The sequence below is a fragment of the Pipistrellus kuhlii genome, unplaced genomic scaffold, assembly GCF_014108245.1.
Source record: "Pipistrellus kuhlii isolate mPipKuh1 unplaced genomic scaffold, mPipKuh1.p scaffold_m20_p_6, whole genome shotgun sequence".
NCBI lineage: Eukaryota > Metazoa > Chordata > Mammalia > Chiroptera > Vespertilionidae > Pipistrellus > Pipistrellus kuhlii.
This window is the reverse complement of record NW_023425562.1, coordinates 40,053,969-40,069,154: the sequence shown is the minus strand read 5'-3', so window position 1 is coordinate 40,069,154 and position 15,186 is coordinate 40,053,969. Positions and strand designations below refer to the sequence as shown.

At 39.4% G+C, this 15,186-nt stretch overlaps 1 protein-coding gene across 1 annotated transcript in view; it reads right to left on the bottom strand.

Moving 5' to 3' along the window:
* Positions 1-15,186, bottom strand: part of CD226 (CD226 molecule) — a 47,194-nt gene that overhangs the window by 7,187 nt on the left and 24,821 nt on the right. The window contains exon 4 of the mRNA XM_036418683.2: positions 13,969-14,316. Within this exon, the coding sequence (XP_036274576.1) occupies positions 13,969-14,316 (348 nt within the window). The remainder of the gene's footprint in view (positions 1-13,968; positions 14,317-15,186) is intronic.

Here is a 15,186-nt window from a genome sequence, read left to right as displayed (position 1 = left end):
CAAAGCTAGCAAAAAGGAAGATAGAAAAATGAGAAAAGATACATCCATCATCATAGAGGCACAATTGAAAACAAACAACAAATCCAAGAGGGGAAAAAAATAGGATTAGATAAGGGAAAAAGATTAATTTCCATTCAGTCTCTTAAGTATTTTGGACTCATGACAAAATTTCTCTAGTTCCTTGATCTCTAAGATTGGATTTGACACCTTAAGAATAAGGATAGAAAGAGTGTATGTCCGAGACTGATATCCCTTCATTCTAATGAGCTCCTGATAGCAAATGTAAAGTCTTTTAAGAAAAAATCAAAATAATATACAAATAAAGATTACTTAAGTATGATGTATTAAGTACATTCAACACACAACAGTACTAGTATGTAACTTTGATGTTTATATGTAGAATTTTGTTTAAAACCATTTTCTACTCAGCTGGGATTAATGGTAAAAAATAATCAGCAAAAAAAATGTGTTACTCCAACTCACTGCTTCCATGGAATCTGAAATTCCCACCCTGGTTCTTTCACTATCTAGTTTGAAAGGTACAAACTAGAAAGAAAGGGAGGGTGGGCAGAGAGAAAGAAAGTATTAATGAGAGAGAATCATTGATCTGCTGCTTCCTGCATACCCTCCCCCGCCCCCTTCCCACTGGGGATTGAGCCTGCAACCCAGGCATGAGCCCTTGACCAGAATTGAACTGTGACCTCCTGGTTCAAAGGTGGAAGCTTAAACACTGAGCCACGCCAGCTAGGCTCACTATCCCATTTTTTGACTTCCAGCAAATCCTTAACCTTCTCTGCATGCCTTTCTTCATCAGTCCACTGGTGACAGTGACAACACCTCTGATTAAATCACAGAATTATGGTGAGAATCGAATGAGACAATATCCAAGAGTAGTAAACTACTAGAGAGACATCACCTCTGCAGTATGACCCCAGTGAGCTCAGAGCGTGTTTCAGCTGTAAACTGCCTCCTGCCCACAGCACACCTCACCCACTGCCTCTTACAGAGCTCCCTCCCAGGAGAAGAAAACCCATTTGTGCTGTTGTGGGAATGGGATGGAACTGGAACCCAGGGACTGTCTTTATTGCGACCTTTTTGGGGACAGCAAACATGAGAGATGGGTATAAGCCAAGGCAGAGACAGCACGACTTTCTGGCTCTGGAAATAAGAGCCCCATGCTGGCCCTGTGATTCACGGCTCTCTGGAATCCCACAATAACTGGAGAAATCACACTTCTCATGGATTTTTAACCACCTGACAGATTACATCTTCCTTTAGAATTCACTGTATTTAGCTGCGATTTTTTTCATGGTAAGAGCTCAAAGTCAACACCCATTCATCTTTTGCAGGTATTACTAAGAACCTAAGTTAAATAATGAACACTACTTTTACATTTTAAATTGATTTAAACTATTAGGTGAATAAAAGTATATAAACTTGTCCAAATTTGATGGGAAAGGAATTTACTCAGAGCAAAAACACATTATTCCAACTACAAAAAGAACAATTAATCTTTCTCCCCATGAAATAAGAAATTAACTTTTTGAAGCTCTTGGCACATTATGAAAATAAACAAAATACCTGAAATTATTTTACATTATAGCCCAGGACTATAAAAAGACTTGCTGTACTGAAATAATTTGAATATAACATGTGCTAAGGTAAAATCAAGCAGGCAATCATAGCAAGAAAATAAGAGTTATTATCAATAAATTCATTGACAGTATTCTGGGAAAATTAACTACATTTTTAAAATGCTATTTAGATAGTCATTACAGTAAAAAAAAAAAAAAATCTGGGTGAACTAGAGATCTGAATTTTTATGTAGATACTAGAAGAAAATGTAAATAAATTATTGAATGAGAAATGACTTTCCCATTTATAAAAATAAATAAATATACCGGATTGAGGCAATCAAAATGAGAAATAACTGAAGATCAAAGTATTACAAATAAAATGTAAAGATAAACATAATATTGCTAGGTTGCTTTATCATATCCTTGCTATTGAGAAAAAGGTACATAAGACAATATGAGAGAAATAAGTTATTAGCAAAAAGCTCTTAAAGTGTAAGCTGGTATAAAAGGAAGCCTGTGGTGAGATTGCCCATCGCAAGTCCTTTGAGAAGCAAAAACTGTTGCAACCTGCAACAAAAAAGAAATTGGTCTCTGTGTCACACCCTTTCACGTTTGATTAATCGTTTTATTGTTGTATTAATTGTTTTATTCCAAAGAAAAACTCTAAACGGTATAACATTTCTAACAGCAAAAAGAAAATCCTTGTTTCCCAAGAGTAGACAAATCTGCAAGACTCTGCAGCTGGGGTTGTCAACTTCATTTGCATTTGAATCACCTGGTTGCTGCGCCCCACCCTCAGAGTAACCCTTTAGGCCTGGGTGGCTCCCAGAATTCACAGCTCTCCAGTGAAGTCTAAGACGCTGGTATAGGCCACCCTGATATCATGGCTTTGGGCAATGGAATGATGTGTGTAAAGAATCCCAAGGAAATGAAAAACTGCTGACTATAGATAGAAAGTTAAGTAAAATTTCAAAACCAGAATTCACAATCCAACAGTTCTCAATCAAGAATGGAACTTACTCGGGGAAAAACAGCCTGCAAGGCAACAGCATGCCAAAATTTTAAAGTGATGGTCTTCAGGGAATCGAATTAAAAGCAATTGTTTCTTGAGGCTTTTTGGTATTTTCCAAACTGTCTAAATGATATATTGCTTTTATTAATCAGGGGGGAAAGAGCTCAAAAATTTAAAGGCCTGCGTGCTTAAAACAGAATAATCTGCCAAAATTTAGTGGTTATATTGAACGTGCAGGCTGTAGAGAGGTGCTTTGTAGAAGGGAACACAGAACTCTAAGGATGAAGTTAGCATTGTTTTTATTAAGCTCTAAACAAAATAACTGAAGTAGAAACCACTAAAAAGGATGGTCATTTATTTCACAATGCCCAATCATAGATACAAGTTTTCAATGCATTCTGTATCGTGAAATATGTTACCTGTTTCCACCTCTTCTGGTAATTAATGTTTGACCTGCTGCATGCAGTCAGATCTGTTCATTCATGCATTCATCTTTTAATACATTGCATTTCAAGGTATGTGTATTAATTAGTTCAACAGGATTTCAGATCCATGTGTTTATGACTCAAGTGACATTTTTGTTTTGTTTTTTTGTTATTAGGTCTGAGATATAACTCTCTTATTTATTTATTTACATATTTATTTTCTTTTGGTCTTAATCCGTGTTGGTTTCGGGTATATTGCTTGGTGGTTAGACAATCATATGTTTTGCATGGTGTTCCCCTGATGTTTCCAGTACCCCAACTGGCACTGTAACTGGACAATCAATGGCTCTGGGCTGCCTGTCACCACTTGAGCCAATTAAGCAGAGATACATATGAGCATTTATTCCGATAATGCCAGTAAGTCTTCCACAAAAAATCTGCTCTACCGCCCTCCCTCCCTATAAGCCAGCTGCTTATATTGGGTAGAAGGACAACAATTAGTACATGAAATTAAGAATTACAGGCCAGGGGAAGTAGGCAAAGAAAAATGGTTACAGGTTAGAGGCAATGCAGGCGGAAGGGGTCACAGAGGGCGGGCAACTCTGGGCACCTCTAGGACCAGATTGCAGATAACAGGGGCTGAGTTCCAAAGGTGGGTGCGTGCAGGACTAGACTGCTTCAGCCACAAGCTTGTTCTCAGGAAAAGGAGGATAGACTGCATTCTGATGATAGCTCCCGTGTCCCACGGCATACAACTCAGCTGGTTTCGAATGTGCTTTCTCTAATCAGAACAGTCACAATTGATTAAATCATTTGCCATTGGTGATTAGTTCATCCCCAGCCCCTCTCCCCTCAGGGAATTGGGCTCAATGTTCCAAACCTCTAATCGGAGGGTCCCTCCTCAGGCAACCAGCCCTGTCCTGCAGCTACCTAGGGGCCTTCAGCCACCAGTCCTCCATTAACATAAAAAAGTCACTACACTCTGGAGACCAAGGGTCTCCGAATCCTTTGTGTCAGGAACAGGAGACTAAGACCAAATATTATAGCAAAAGAGGCTTCTTACACACCTCCTCCCCGATTCTACAGAAAATGGTAAAGGTTTAGGCGCTCTGTGAAAGGAGCAAGAGACCAAACAGAAGGAGCTCACACTGTTTTGAAAGGTCCTGGCTGATTTAAAAACATCCATGGAAAAGGCATTTTCCCATAAAAAATAAGGGGAACAGCATGGGGGGCATGTAGGATTCAGTAACACTGCAGGAGACTGGGCCATTGCGAGCATCCCAGCCTCCAGCCAGTCCTGCCTTTCCCTATTTCCAGTCCTTCCTCTGCCTCCATGTGAGCCATCAGGACATAGAACCTCGTGGTGCAACCACACAGTTTGCTGGGCACAGTGTGGCTAAAAACACAAACGTACAAAAGCAAAGCAAACAGCCCTGGATGCTTTAGGGAGATAATTGGCAGTCCTAACATTCACTATTTCCTAACTTCGCTAAGAGATCTTTGATTGAGAAACATCAGCCTAAAAGCCTCACTCTTAAAGAAAGAAGAATGCTTGTCTATTCTCAGCAGCCACTATTTTGCTGATGTTTTTCCTCCACTTTCTTCCCAATGGTCTGTTGATTCATAGGAGGCCAAAAGTGTCGCGAACCATATGGCCATTATTTTCCTTCCCATCAAAAAGGGTAAATACAGTTAAAACAAATTGTCAGTGAGATATTTCTGGTATAAATGAACAATTCACTCCAGAGCTGCAACCCTCCAATGGCAAGTATTTATGGCTGAGTCATAAACCCTTAACAAGGCTCATGTTAGGAATGCTGCCAGATCTTCCCTCAGGGCCTGGTGGACAGCAATGGCCTTAAAGTTATTGTTTATCCTGAATTAGAGTTTGGGGTGGGTTAGTGAGTGAGGAAACAGTGGGGTCAGATTGGTGAGTGAAATCACTCCGGACCTAAATATCCGATTGGAAAGCATGCTGGGGAAAAACTCACGGAGCCTAACCCTCTAAGCAGCCTAGGTGGGTCACAGAGGGTATCAGAGTTATTCTTACTTTTTTACCTCATTAAAAAAAGAAGCAGAAAGACTGGATTTATTTCTATGTACAGATGGAATGTTCAGTGTGTGACTTCCCACAGGGTAAGGATATGTGAGCAGACAGCCTCAGGATTACCTGGTCTACTGCAACTTTTTATTTACTACACATATAATGCAAATATCCAACCTCCGGGCCTCTTTCAACATCCATTTGATGAAAACTCAGAGATTGAGGAGAGATATCCTGGGGCCCAGACCTGTCTTCTAATTATAATTCTTTCCCCCTGGAATTTCCCTTGTTCTCCCAAATGCCTTTTCTTTCCTTTTTTTTTTTTTTTTTTTTTTTGTTGTTGTTGTTGTTGTTTGTTTGTTTGGCAAATGCAAAGTGGTGATTAAGTCAACTCCAGAAGTGCAAATGGGGCTTAGGTAAAACTGATAGAGGTGCTTTATATATTTAAGCAACAACTGACATATAAATTATGGATAGTTTACTTATATTTTGTATCTATACATTCAAAGTGGAGTAAATAAATAACTCATTTCTATTTGTTTTGTGTTGGAGTTCCATGTTGAACAACTAGTCATGAGTGACAGAGGAATCTTGCTCCTGAGGGCATGCCCACCTCTATGGGGAAAAACAGAGGGTGTGTTGGTAAAAACTTGTGAAGCAAGTATAAGTTTGGAGGGCCACTGGAAAGAACAGTAGCCTGAAGCAGGCTGAACTTTCCTGTGGGCCTGAACTATTTAGCAAGTGGATATTGGTGTGGTAATAGTATTTCAAAGGTCAACTTTCTTTGTACCAATTGATTTTATACCCTTTATGTTTCAGAAATCTTTCCCTGTTGTATAGCAAGAAGATCTTAAAGGGTAAGTTCTTTCAGACAATCAAAGGACCATGACATCCACCTCTAATCCTTCTTTATGAATAGCAACTACCCGCCCTCAAAATAAAATCATTGTCAGATTTTAGCTGAAAAATATAGGCACTGAGAGTCTGAATGATTGTCCTGCAGCAAACTAATGAGGGGAGCAAGCTTCTAGCCCTATGTTCAGATTTTACGACAGTGGATTTGCCTCTCTCAATGGCAAATGACTTACACACTTAAAAATTTTACATCGGTTGGCAAAGAGTCTAAGACTGGCTGTAATGTTTATTTACTTGATCTAGCTACATTTCCTGCTGTCATTACCTGCGTGACGCCCTACTATGGGTCAACATTCTCTACAGTGACTGGTGAGGAAATGCCAAGAGTTACTTAAGTCAGCATATGTGGCACACAGATGATGACATTCTTTGACTTTGTACACCTGTAGAGAAAGTTTTTAAGATTGATTCTGCCGTATTAGACATCTCACCTCCCCCCCCCCCCAAAAAAAATATTTCTGTCTGGCTATATTTCTTGAGCACGCACCTCAATTTTTATAAATCCTGGTTATTTAAAGGAGACTGTATTCATGTATCATAAGCCAGAATGACAAGACTGTATGCACACTGCTCACCTTTTCAGTGAGAGTGAATGTGACAAACCTGAGCCTGGCCCTCAACTAGTGCCTGAGAACTAGGATTTGGGGGCATCCCACCTTACCCTAACTGTTAGGGAAAAACCTGCTCTCCTCCTGGGGATCTGTCAGTCCTTCTGACTTGCCCCACGCGCTTTCCTGATTTGCTTGGTTTCTCTGCTCTAACAGATCAAAACCATCCTTTTGGAATGTCATCATTAGGAAGAGAGGCCCCCTCTCCCAATTCTGTGGGAGGACAGGCGCCTTGCTCCAAGGGGCAAAACCACCTCCTGAAGGAAAGACTAAAAAGCTCATTCTAGGATGACCTCAGTGACCAATGGGGCCACCAAGTCCTCTACTTGAGGACCTTGACAATGTGGGTGTCATGGGTTGTAGCTGCTGGGCTCTACAAAAGGGGAGATTCTTTCTGACTTTACAGTCTCCTAGCAGATTGCCTGTGACGCACTCCTCAATCCCAGTGGAGTACATATTCAATAATGAAATTGTGTTCTTTCTTTTCCACCTTTGTGGACCTATTTTCTGGGTAGAGAGGAGATTTGGGTTCTAATTATAACTCCCTAGTACAGTGTTATCCTTACTGTTGTCTTACCAGGCATGACTCTCCATTACAGTGTCTGCGTTACGTTTATGCACAAGGCTATAATGAGAAATGTTTCAAATGCTCTACTGAGATCAGGATAAACATTTCCCCATGCAACAAAATACAGTAGGCATACCAATATTGTATGTATTTAGTTGCAAAGACCCATAAATGTGAGAGAATATAACTATTCTGAATACTTTAACATGGAAAATAAATTTTTGTTTTCTCTTGTCCCTATGAGTAGAGGAATGCTTACCACATAGCTAATTGACTAATATGCTCCCTGCCCCTCCTAGCAAATGTAACAGACATCTGAATTCATGCATGTATGGGCACACTACTTAAGAGAGTGAAGCATTTATCTGAGTGCTCTATATAAATCAAAAAGCCCTAACATGTTAACATCAGGACAATAATCATACCCTGCAAACCTATCTTTCTATATTTGCAAATGTGTCTCCGAGTGGCCTTGATTTGGGGGTCATTTGCACAACCATTGTGTCCTTGAGCTTCTTTGAAGACAGACAATATCTCAGCCTTTGTTAGTGCAATCTTCTCATTGCCGTATACATTCTTCATTTGCCCATGTCCATCACTGTGATGATAAGGATTCTCATTTCACTCACTACTCACCCTAACTAAAGTTGTTCCTCCCACCCTAATAATCGGATCAAGAGCCATCACCATGTCAACCTGTATCTGTGAAAGGAAGAATCTCTTCCTGTAGGCTCATCCAATAAAATGCCACTCTTCTAGTCAAATAACTATAAACATCACAGTGACATTGAGTTCCAGCAAAAGTAAAATATATTGAGTTAATTCTAGAAATGAACTTTATTGTGGCCAAAGAGGTTGCAAAAAAATTTTTTATAAAAGCTACCCAAAAATATTTCTCAGATTAATAAATGCCCTTTAAGAATCACTGAATCATTTCAGTGTAAATTACTTGATGATACAATTTAGGGTCCAAAAATATATCTCTACAAATGATAAATATTCACTATTCATTTCCTGTTCTTTTCAAAACAGCCCTCTGCAAATCTACTGAGTCACCCTTGAATATTCTGCAGGAGTCAGGTCAGTACATGATAGAAATACTTCAGCTGAAGTTGGAAGTCGTTGACTAATTGAACTGTGATACTGAAAATTAGAATTGCCATGGAGAATGGAACACCATTAATCTTATATGAAGAGCTAAGTTTTTAAAATTGTAAGTTGTTTCCTATTTGCCTTGGGGAAAATTTCACACCATCCTCTATGCTCAGTTCTTAATAAGGCTCTGAGAGACAACCACAAGCTGTTAACAGTTTCCAGATGCTTTAAAATGAGAAATCCACCCACGACAGAGTTTAAATGGCTGATTTGTGGCTGGAATCATTAGGCAAGTCTCTGGAATAAGTATGGCCATGGATTTTCATTGGCCAGAAAGTCAGTGCATGGATCTGAATTTGAATGTCTACCTGTGTTCTAAGCTCCTGGAGAGAAGAAAACTTCATGAAAATTGTTGGAAATTGACGCTGTGGATAAAGACCCACTTAAAGAAAATCCTTTCCCAGGATTAGCTCTTTCAAATATCACCCACTTACACTCTATTGTGATGTTCCCTATCTGCTCTAGGCACCTGACACACCAACACACTCAGCAACGTTCCTTCTGCAATAGCATCGCCCACTCAGCATGACCTCTTTCAATGTTTCTTTCTCTGTGACATTAACTTTCTATTACTCAATTCAAAATCTTCTTTATCTATACAAACACAGTATGCATAAAGAAATGACTGTGAGATCAGGAGAGATGAGAATATTAATATTCAGGGCAGTGTCTCCTGAAAGAACAGATTTGAGCAGAGCCAACGACATAATAGGCCATGATTGAGTAATCAGCTCGCTTGTGATGATGGAAACTGTTTCATCTTGATACCCAGTTATTGCCTGGAATCTTAAAAACATCACTACATTGGCTGGACCATTGTGGTTGATCTGTTTCGTCTGAGGCTGTGTGAACTGGTGGGAGGTGCAGGCCGTGCTCTGGAACTCTGGTCTATGGTTCCGTCATATGAACTAACCATCATGCACATTATGTTCTATGTATGTGAAGATAATGAGAGGCCAAGGTCCATCACACTGTGCCAGGGAAATGGGCACATCTGGCAGCCCCATGCACACCAGCTCAGACAACTCCCATGCCTACAATGTTCACATCTATTATAAAGTCCCAGGAGTAGAACAGAACATTCTGGGTTAATGAACTCTAGACCTCATGGAAGCAATCTATGGGAAGGCTCTCTTGACTCTGGCCCCATGTTCTCCTACTGAATACTTTTGCCACCTTCCTTTTAAACCTCATTCCCTAGACCAGGGAGACCAACAAATATGTACCATTTACAGAAAATATGGTAAAGAAGAAAAATAAAATTAAAAAAGAAAATAGACTTTTTTTGAAAGATATAAATGCAAACAAAGTTCATGAAAATTTCTTCTCAAACAATGCAATTAACCTAAGTGTTCAGGTATCTTTGATCAGAAATCACTAAACAGAAAATTTCCAGTATTGATGAAAAAAAATATAGACCTAATTTAGCTAGAAAACTGAAACACAAAATGGACACAGTCTCTACTAGAATACATACAAATATTACCATAGAAGGAATCAGCTAAGAGCATGCATTAATACAAATTCTGGAAAGATCTGACAACTTTAAGCAGAGATGTCAAAATTTGATACCTCAAATAATTTCTAATATAAGAATCTGGACTGCTGCAAATAGATGCAGTGACTCAAGCATATAAATTTCCAAGTTATAAGTGAGAAATTCAAGATGCATAATGGTGCAATGAGTGGGGAGCATTGTGGACCAGTGTGGAAAATCTTGAAGGTGGTGAGATCTGATGGAAATGCTAAAGGAAAGAAGGTAAATGTGTCAAAAGTTGATAGGTTGGTTAAGAAAAGGAGAAAATAGTAGAGAGTGAGTGACTTTCCAGGTGGTGGCAAGCACAGCTGACATTTCTATCAGACCAACTTCTCTCTCCCCTCTGTGCCCATTATCTTCACATACATAGAACATGTGCCAGGTGGGTAAAAGGCCCGTGGGTCACCAGCAAACCTGTTCAAACCTGTTAAAACTTGAGTCTGCATCAGCCCAGAAAGGGGCACCTGTTCTTAACTTATCTGCCTGGAGGAGGTGTCATTTGAAATTTGTCTACCTGAGTGGGCTCCCTTGAAGCCTAGTTTGAGAGCACCATCATTCATGTGCTATTGAACTCTTAGCTCATTTCCTCTGCCTTGAATTTCACTTCTTAATTCTATACACAGTAACTATTTGACTTACACTTCCTTGAATATTATTTTGCCATCTTTGGTCAAGAATTGATAATGGCCAAAAACAAACAAAAAAGAATTGACAGTGGTTTTCATTGCTCGTAATGAGATCTAGAATTTCAACAAGGTATCACTTAATTGTGCCTGTCACCTTCTATGTTAACCCGTAACTCAGAATCTTTGTACCCACCTAGCCAGTCACCCACACACAACTTCCTCGTCCTCTCATCCTTACTTCCTGTTACTGCCTGTCCCCTGTTTTGTATCTTTTCTCTACTCTGATCATCAATGTCTCATTTGAAATTCGATGGTTCAGTTGAGTGGGCTCATTGGTAGAATATTGGAGAAGGACCTGAGTAAACTATACTACTGCTCAGCAGTGGCCAATGGAAGTTTGTTTAAAATATCTCCTCCAGAAACTTCCTGAAAGAGCTGATTTCATTTCTTTGATTCTCCTCTTTTCATAATCAACAAGCTCAGTTAAAACAATAGTAGTTTGAACATCATTTAGCTAATATTAAAAGACATTAAAAATTCTTTCGGTGGAAACTAAAATACTTTTCTTATGACTAATAAAATTCCAAAGAATATTAAGAGCGGAGAATAATTTTGGTCACTGTTGTATGCACACATTTTCCCTGATCCTTGCCCCTGTGGTCTAGACAAATTTCAAATGCAGAAGAGTCAGTCTGGAACTATTTCCTACTTCTCAGAGCCTGGGATCCAAGAACAGGAGACACGTATTTCTTTTAATTTAACAAAGAAAATCCATAGTAAATTCTGGTTTAACTCATGCTTCTGCCACTTTCTCTTCAAAATAAATCAAGGCCTGGCTATATAACATATAGGTTGACATTGTGTCATCTCTTGGGTGACCTATGAGTACACAGTACTTGTCGGAATATGAACAAAGGCAGACAGATGTCAGGGAAGAGCTCTGTGTGTGTGTGGAATATGAGTCCTGCTATAAAGATGGAGGTAACAAAGGATGCAGAGCAGTTTATTAAAAATTGTGTCACAATCACCTTTCCCTTGACAGTTGAGATAAATTAAATCTGCTCTACATCTTACACCTGTCTCTCTGCTTTTAGCTCTACATTGATTTTTTTTTTACTAAACAGCCTCAAGCTTTGAAACAATCAAATCACACCAGAGAAAATACATGCGCTCTAGTTTTGCTTTCCATCTGATTTTTAATATTCAATACATACTTGTGATTATTTTAAAAGAGAATGAGACCAAAGCATACAGTCAACAGCTGTCATCTTCTGTCAATGATTACTGCTAACTAATAGGCCCTATTGACATTCTTTCAACCTGCCTCTGAATCTCAGAAAACCATTCTGTGGGTTTTCAAAACAAATGGACACTAACAATGCTGCCCATTATGTTCAGTTGCTTTCATATTCAACAGTGTTACCAGCTTCTGTACAAAGAAAATAAATCATCTTGTGCAAGAAACTTAATCTTGTTTTGACAAAAGAAAGATTTTTTTTTAATTAGTAAGAGTTAAATAACTATACCTCCTAAATATCTATTACCTCGTTTCCTCCATGATTTAAGATGTTTATAATCACTTTTTCAACATATAATGGACAAGGTCTTATTTCATTGGTATTTGAAAATGGTTCTTTATGACATTTTTCTGAATAGACCATTTTCTTGCCTTGGTTCCAAAAGGAGATTAGTGACTATGCTCAGTCTTTCTTTTAAGTGGCCAGGTTTAAAAAATACTTCTGTAGTGCAAGGTTATGTTTAGGTGAGAAATAGTGTCAATATGTGTCTAAAGGAATGGAGTCAACATTTAAAGTGAAGAATCTCAGTTAATTTTCTCTTCCAAATGGCTCATCAAACTTGTTTTGCATCAAGTTCTGAAAAGAATGTGCATCCCACAACTCCCCAACCCACCCCCACCCCTGTCATTAAGAGGAGCAAAGGCGGCTTGATGTGATCCAAGGTGACTGTAGACCAGGGGTGGGGAACCTTTTTTCTGCCAAGGGACATTTGAATATTTATAATATCACTCACAGACCATACAAAATCATCAACTTAAAAATTAGCCTGCTATATTTGGTCAAACATTTAATTAAACCAAATGATTTCGCCGGCCTTATACATGGCCCACAGGCCAGACATGCCCTACTCCTGCTGTAGACAGAGGGCTGTTCTCTGACAAATGTCCTGTTTAGCACAAACAGGCCATTGTGTATACAAAATCTTTTTATCTTCCTTCCCAGGGCAGGAAGAAACAGCGGGTTGCAGCGTAAACTATCCATAAAGAGACAGCCAAATCCTAAGAAGCCATAGCTTTAAAAGTCTATACACAAGCAAGGCACATGGGCTTCCTGGAAGCAGATGACAGCAAAGAAGAAAGAAAGATGGCTGGCTGGAAGGAAGAAAGGAAAGAAAGGAGGGAGGGAAGAAGAATTTCTGTCACCAATAAAAATAAATTATTTTCTCTAAACATGTCCCTCTGCAATGAGAAAATGTGCCCAGAGGACAAACCAGGGAAACCTGGGATGGCCTTTCTCACACTCAGGTGTAACTCAGGCCTCTACACAGACTTCTAGAGTGGCTGGTCTCTCTGTGTTTGCACTTCAGCAAGCAAAAAATCATTTTTTCTTACTGTTCCATGGCTTTTGTGAGGCCTAAAGCTCACATAGGTAAGGGCTTCCTTAGGACCCGGGAGACAGATTACTAATGCAATGTGAGTACCAGGCCCTGGAAGGAACTCGCTCAGCTAAGAGGCCCTGGAGTTCAGCTTCAACCTTGTCAGGGCCAGCTTGCTTCTGCTCACAGATCTGAAAGAGCTGAGGGATTCAAAGCTCCAATGTGTCAAAGAAGCAACTCTATTATCAAACATTTATTAAATTCCCACTCAACACAACACTGACTCAGCAAACACTAATCCAGCAGCTTCTTGTTATTGCCGAGGTTATATGAGGATTATGAAACCTAGTCACCACCCTCAAAAGTTTTAATGCAACTGAAAAATAGGAAGGTATACAGCTGGAAATCACAAGCTGGTGAGACTATGTATTTTTTCAGACTCCCTGAATTTTTTGTTTAATTTCAGGAATATGGGACAAATCAAGAAAAAGAGAAAGATTTTGTATTTTTAAATCTGTGATTGATGGATTAGTAAGATAAAGACTACCATTCAATAACTGACAACTTACCTAAACCCATTCATTAAAAAATATTTTGACCTTAGCCGGGTAGCACCGTTGGTTAGAGCATCATCCCAATATACCAAGGTTGAGGGTTCAATCCCCGGTCAGGGCACATACAAGAATCAACCAATGAATATATCAATATAAATAAGTGGAACAACAAATTCATATTTCTCTCCCTCTCTCTCTCTCTCTCTCTCTCAAATCAATTACTTTTTAAAAAACATTTTGAACAATAGAGTTATAGAAAAGACAACAGAAAACAACCGACAGTGGTTTGGTTTTTTTCATTTTTGACACGAGAAGGCCTCTGTCATATACTCACCATCAGTTACAGTCAACCTTACGACAAAGGTTTCATTTTCTCCTGTGCTGGCCTTGAAGCAACAGCGGTAAAGTCCGGAGTCAGAGGCCTCAACGTGGGGCAAGAGGATAAAGCTCCTTCTCATCCCCTGGCTGCAGTTGGTCAGTATTTGTCTCCTAAACCTTGAGGGGGAGATTTTCCCTTGGGACAAGTTGCATCTGGTTAGGAGGTCAATCTGATGGGACTGGATCTTTTCCCATGTGACTTGTTGCATGGGATCCTTCGTTTGAAGTTCGTACATGAATGTGATGTTTTCTCCAGGTTTTGAGATCACATGGCTATCCGACGGCACAGCTATCTCAAAACTATCTGAAAAGAAGAAGACATTAATTATACTTAGGTCCTCAATTTTTTAAATGGAAGGGTCTAGAAGCTGCTCAGAAAATGCCATCAAAAAGATTGGTGATGTCATTTAACATAGTTTTAGAAATTACAGACAGCTTTATACCACATTTTTCTAAGAAGAAGGTTTTTGAAAGGATGTGCTCACACATATCTCTTAACTTTTACTTGGTTAACCATATAGCAAGAAACATCATCAAAAGCTCTGGTGCTTGTATCAAGAGGTTGAATGTCACAACTGATCATATCAAGAGGTTGAATTGGCTGCTGTTTCACACACTGACTCTGCGTATCAAATATCCTATATAATAAAAGGCTAATATGCAAAGAAATCGAATGGCATAAGGACCAGTAGTTATGATGCACACTGACCACCAGGGGGTAGATGCTCCATGCAGGAACTGCTCCCTCATGGTCAGTGCATTCCTACTGGGAGCACCACTTAGCCAAGAAGCCAGGCTGGCCAAAACCGGTTTGGCTCAGTGGATAGAGCATTGGCCTTAGGACTGAAAGGTCCCGGGTTCAATTTCAGTCAAGGGCATGTACATTGGTAGCAGGCACATCCCCAGTAGGGGGTTTGCAAGAGGCAGCTGATCGATGATTCTCTCTCATTGATGTTTCTAACACTCTATCCCTCTCTCTTCCTCTCTGTAAAAAAATCAATAAAATATATATATATTTTTTAAAAAAGAAGCCAGGCTGTAAGAGGACACAGGCCAGGCTGAGGGATCCTGCCACCCCTTCCCGCAAGTGCACAAATTTCATATACTGGGCCTCTAGTCTAGATTATAATAATGCCAACTAAGATTTTATTATTCATAAAAGAAATACCAAATC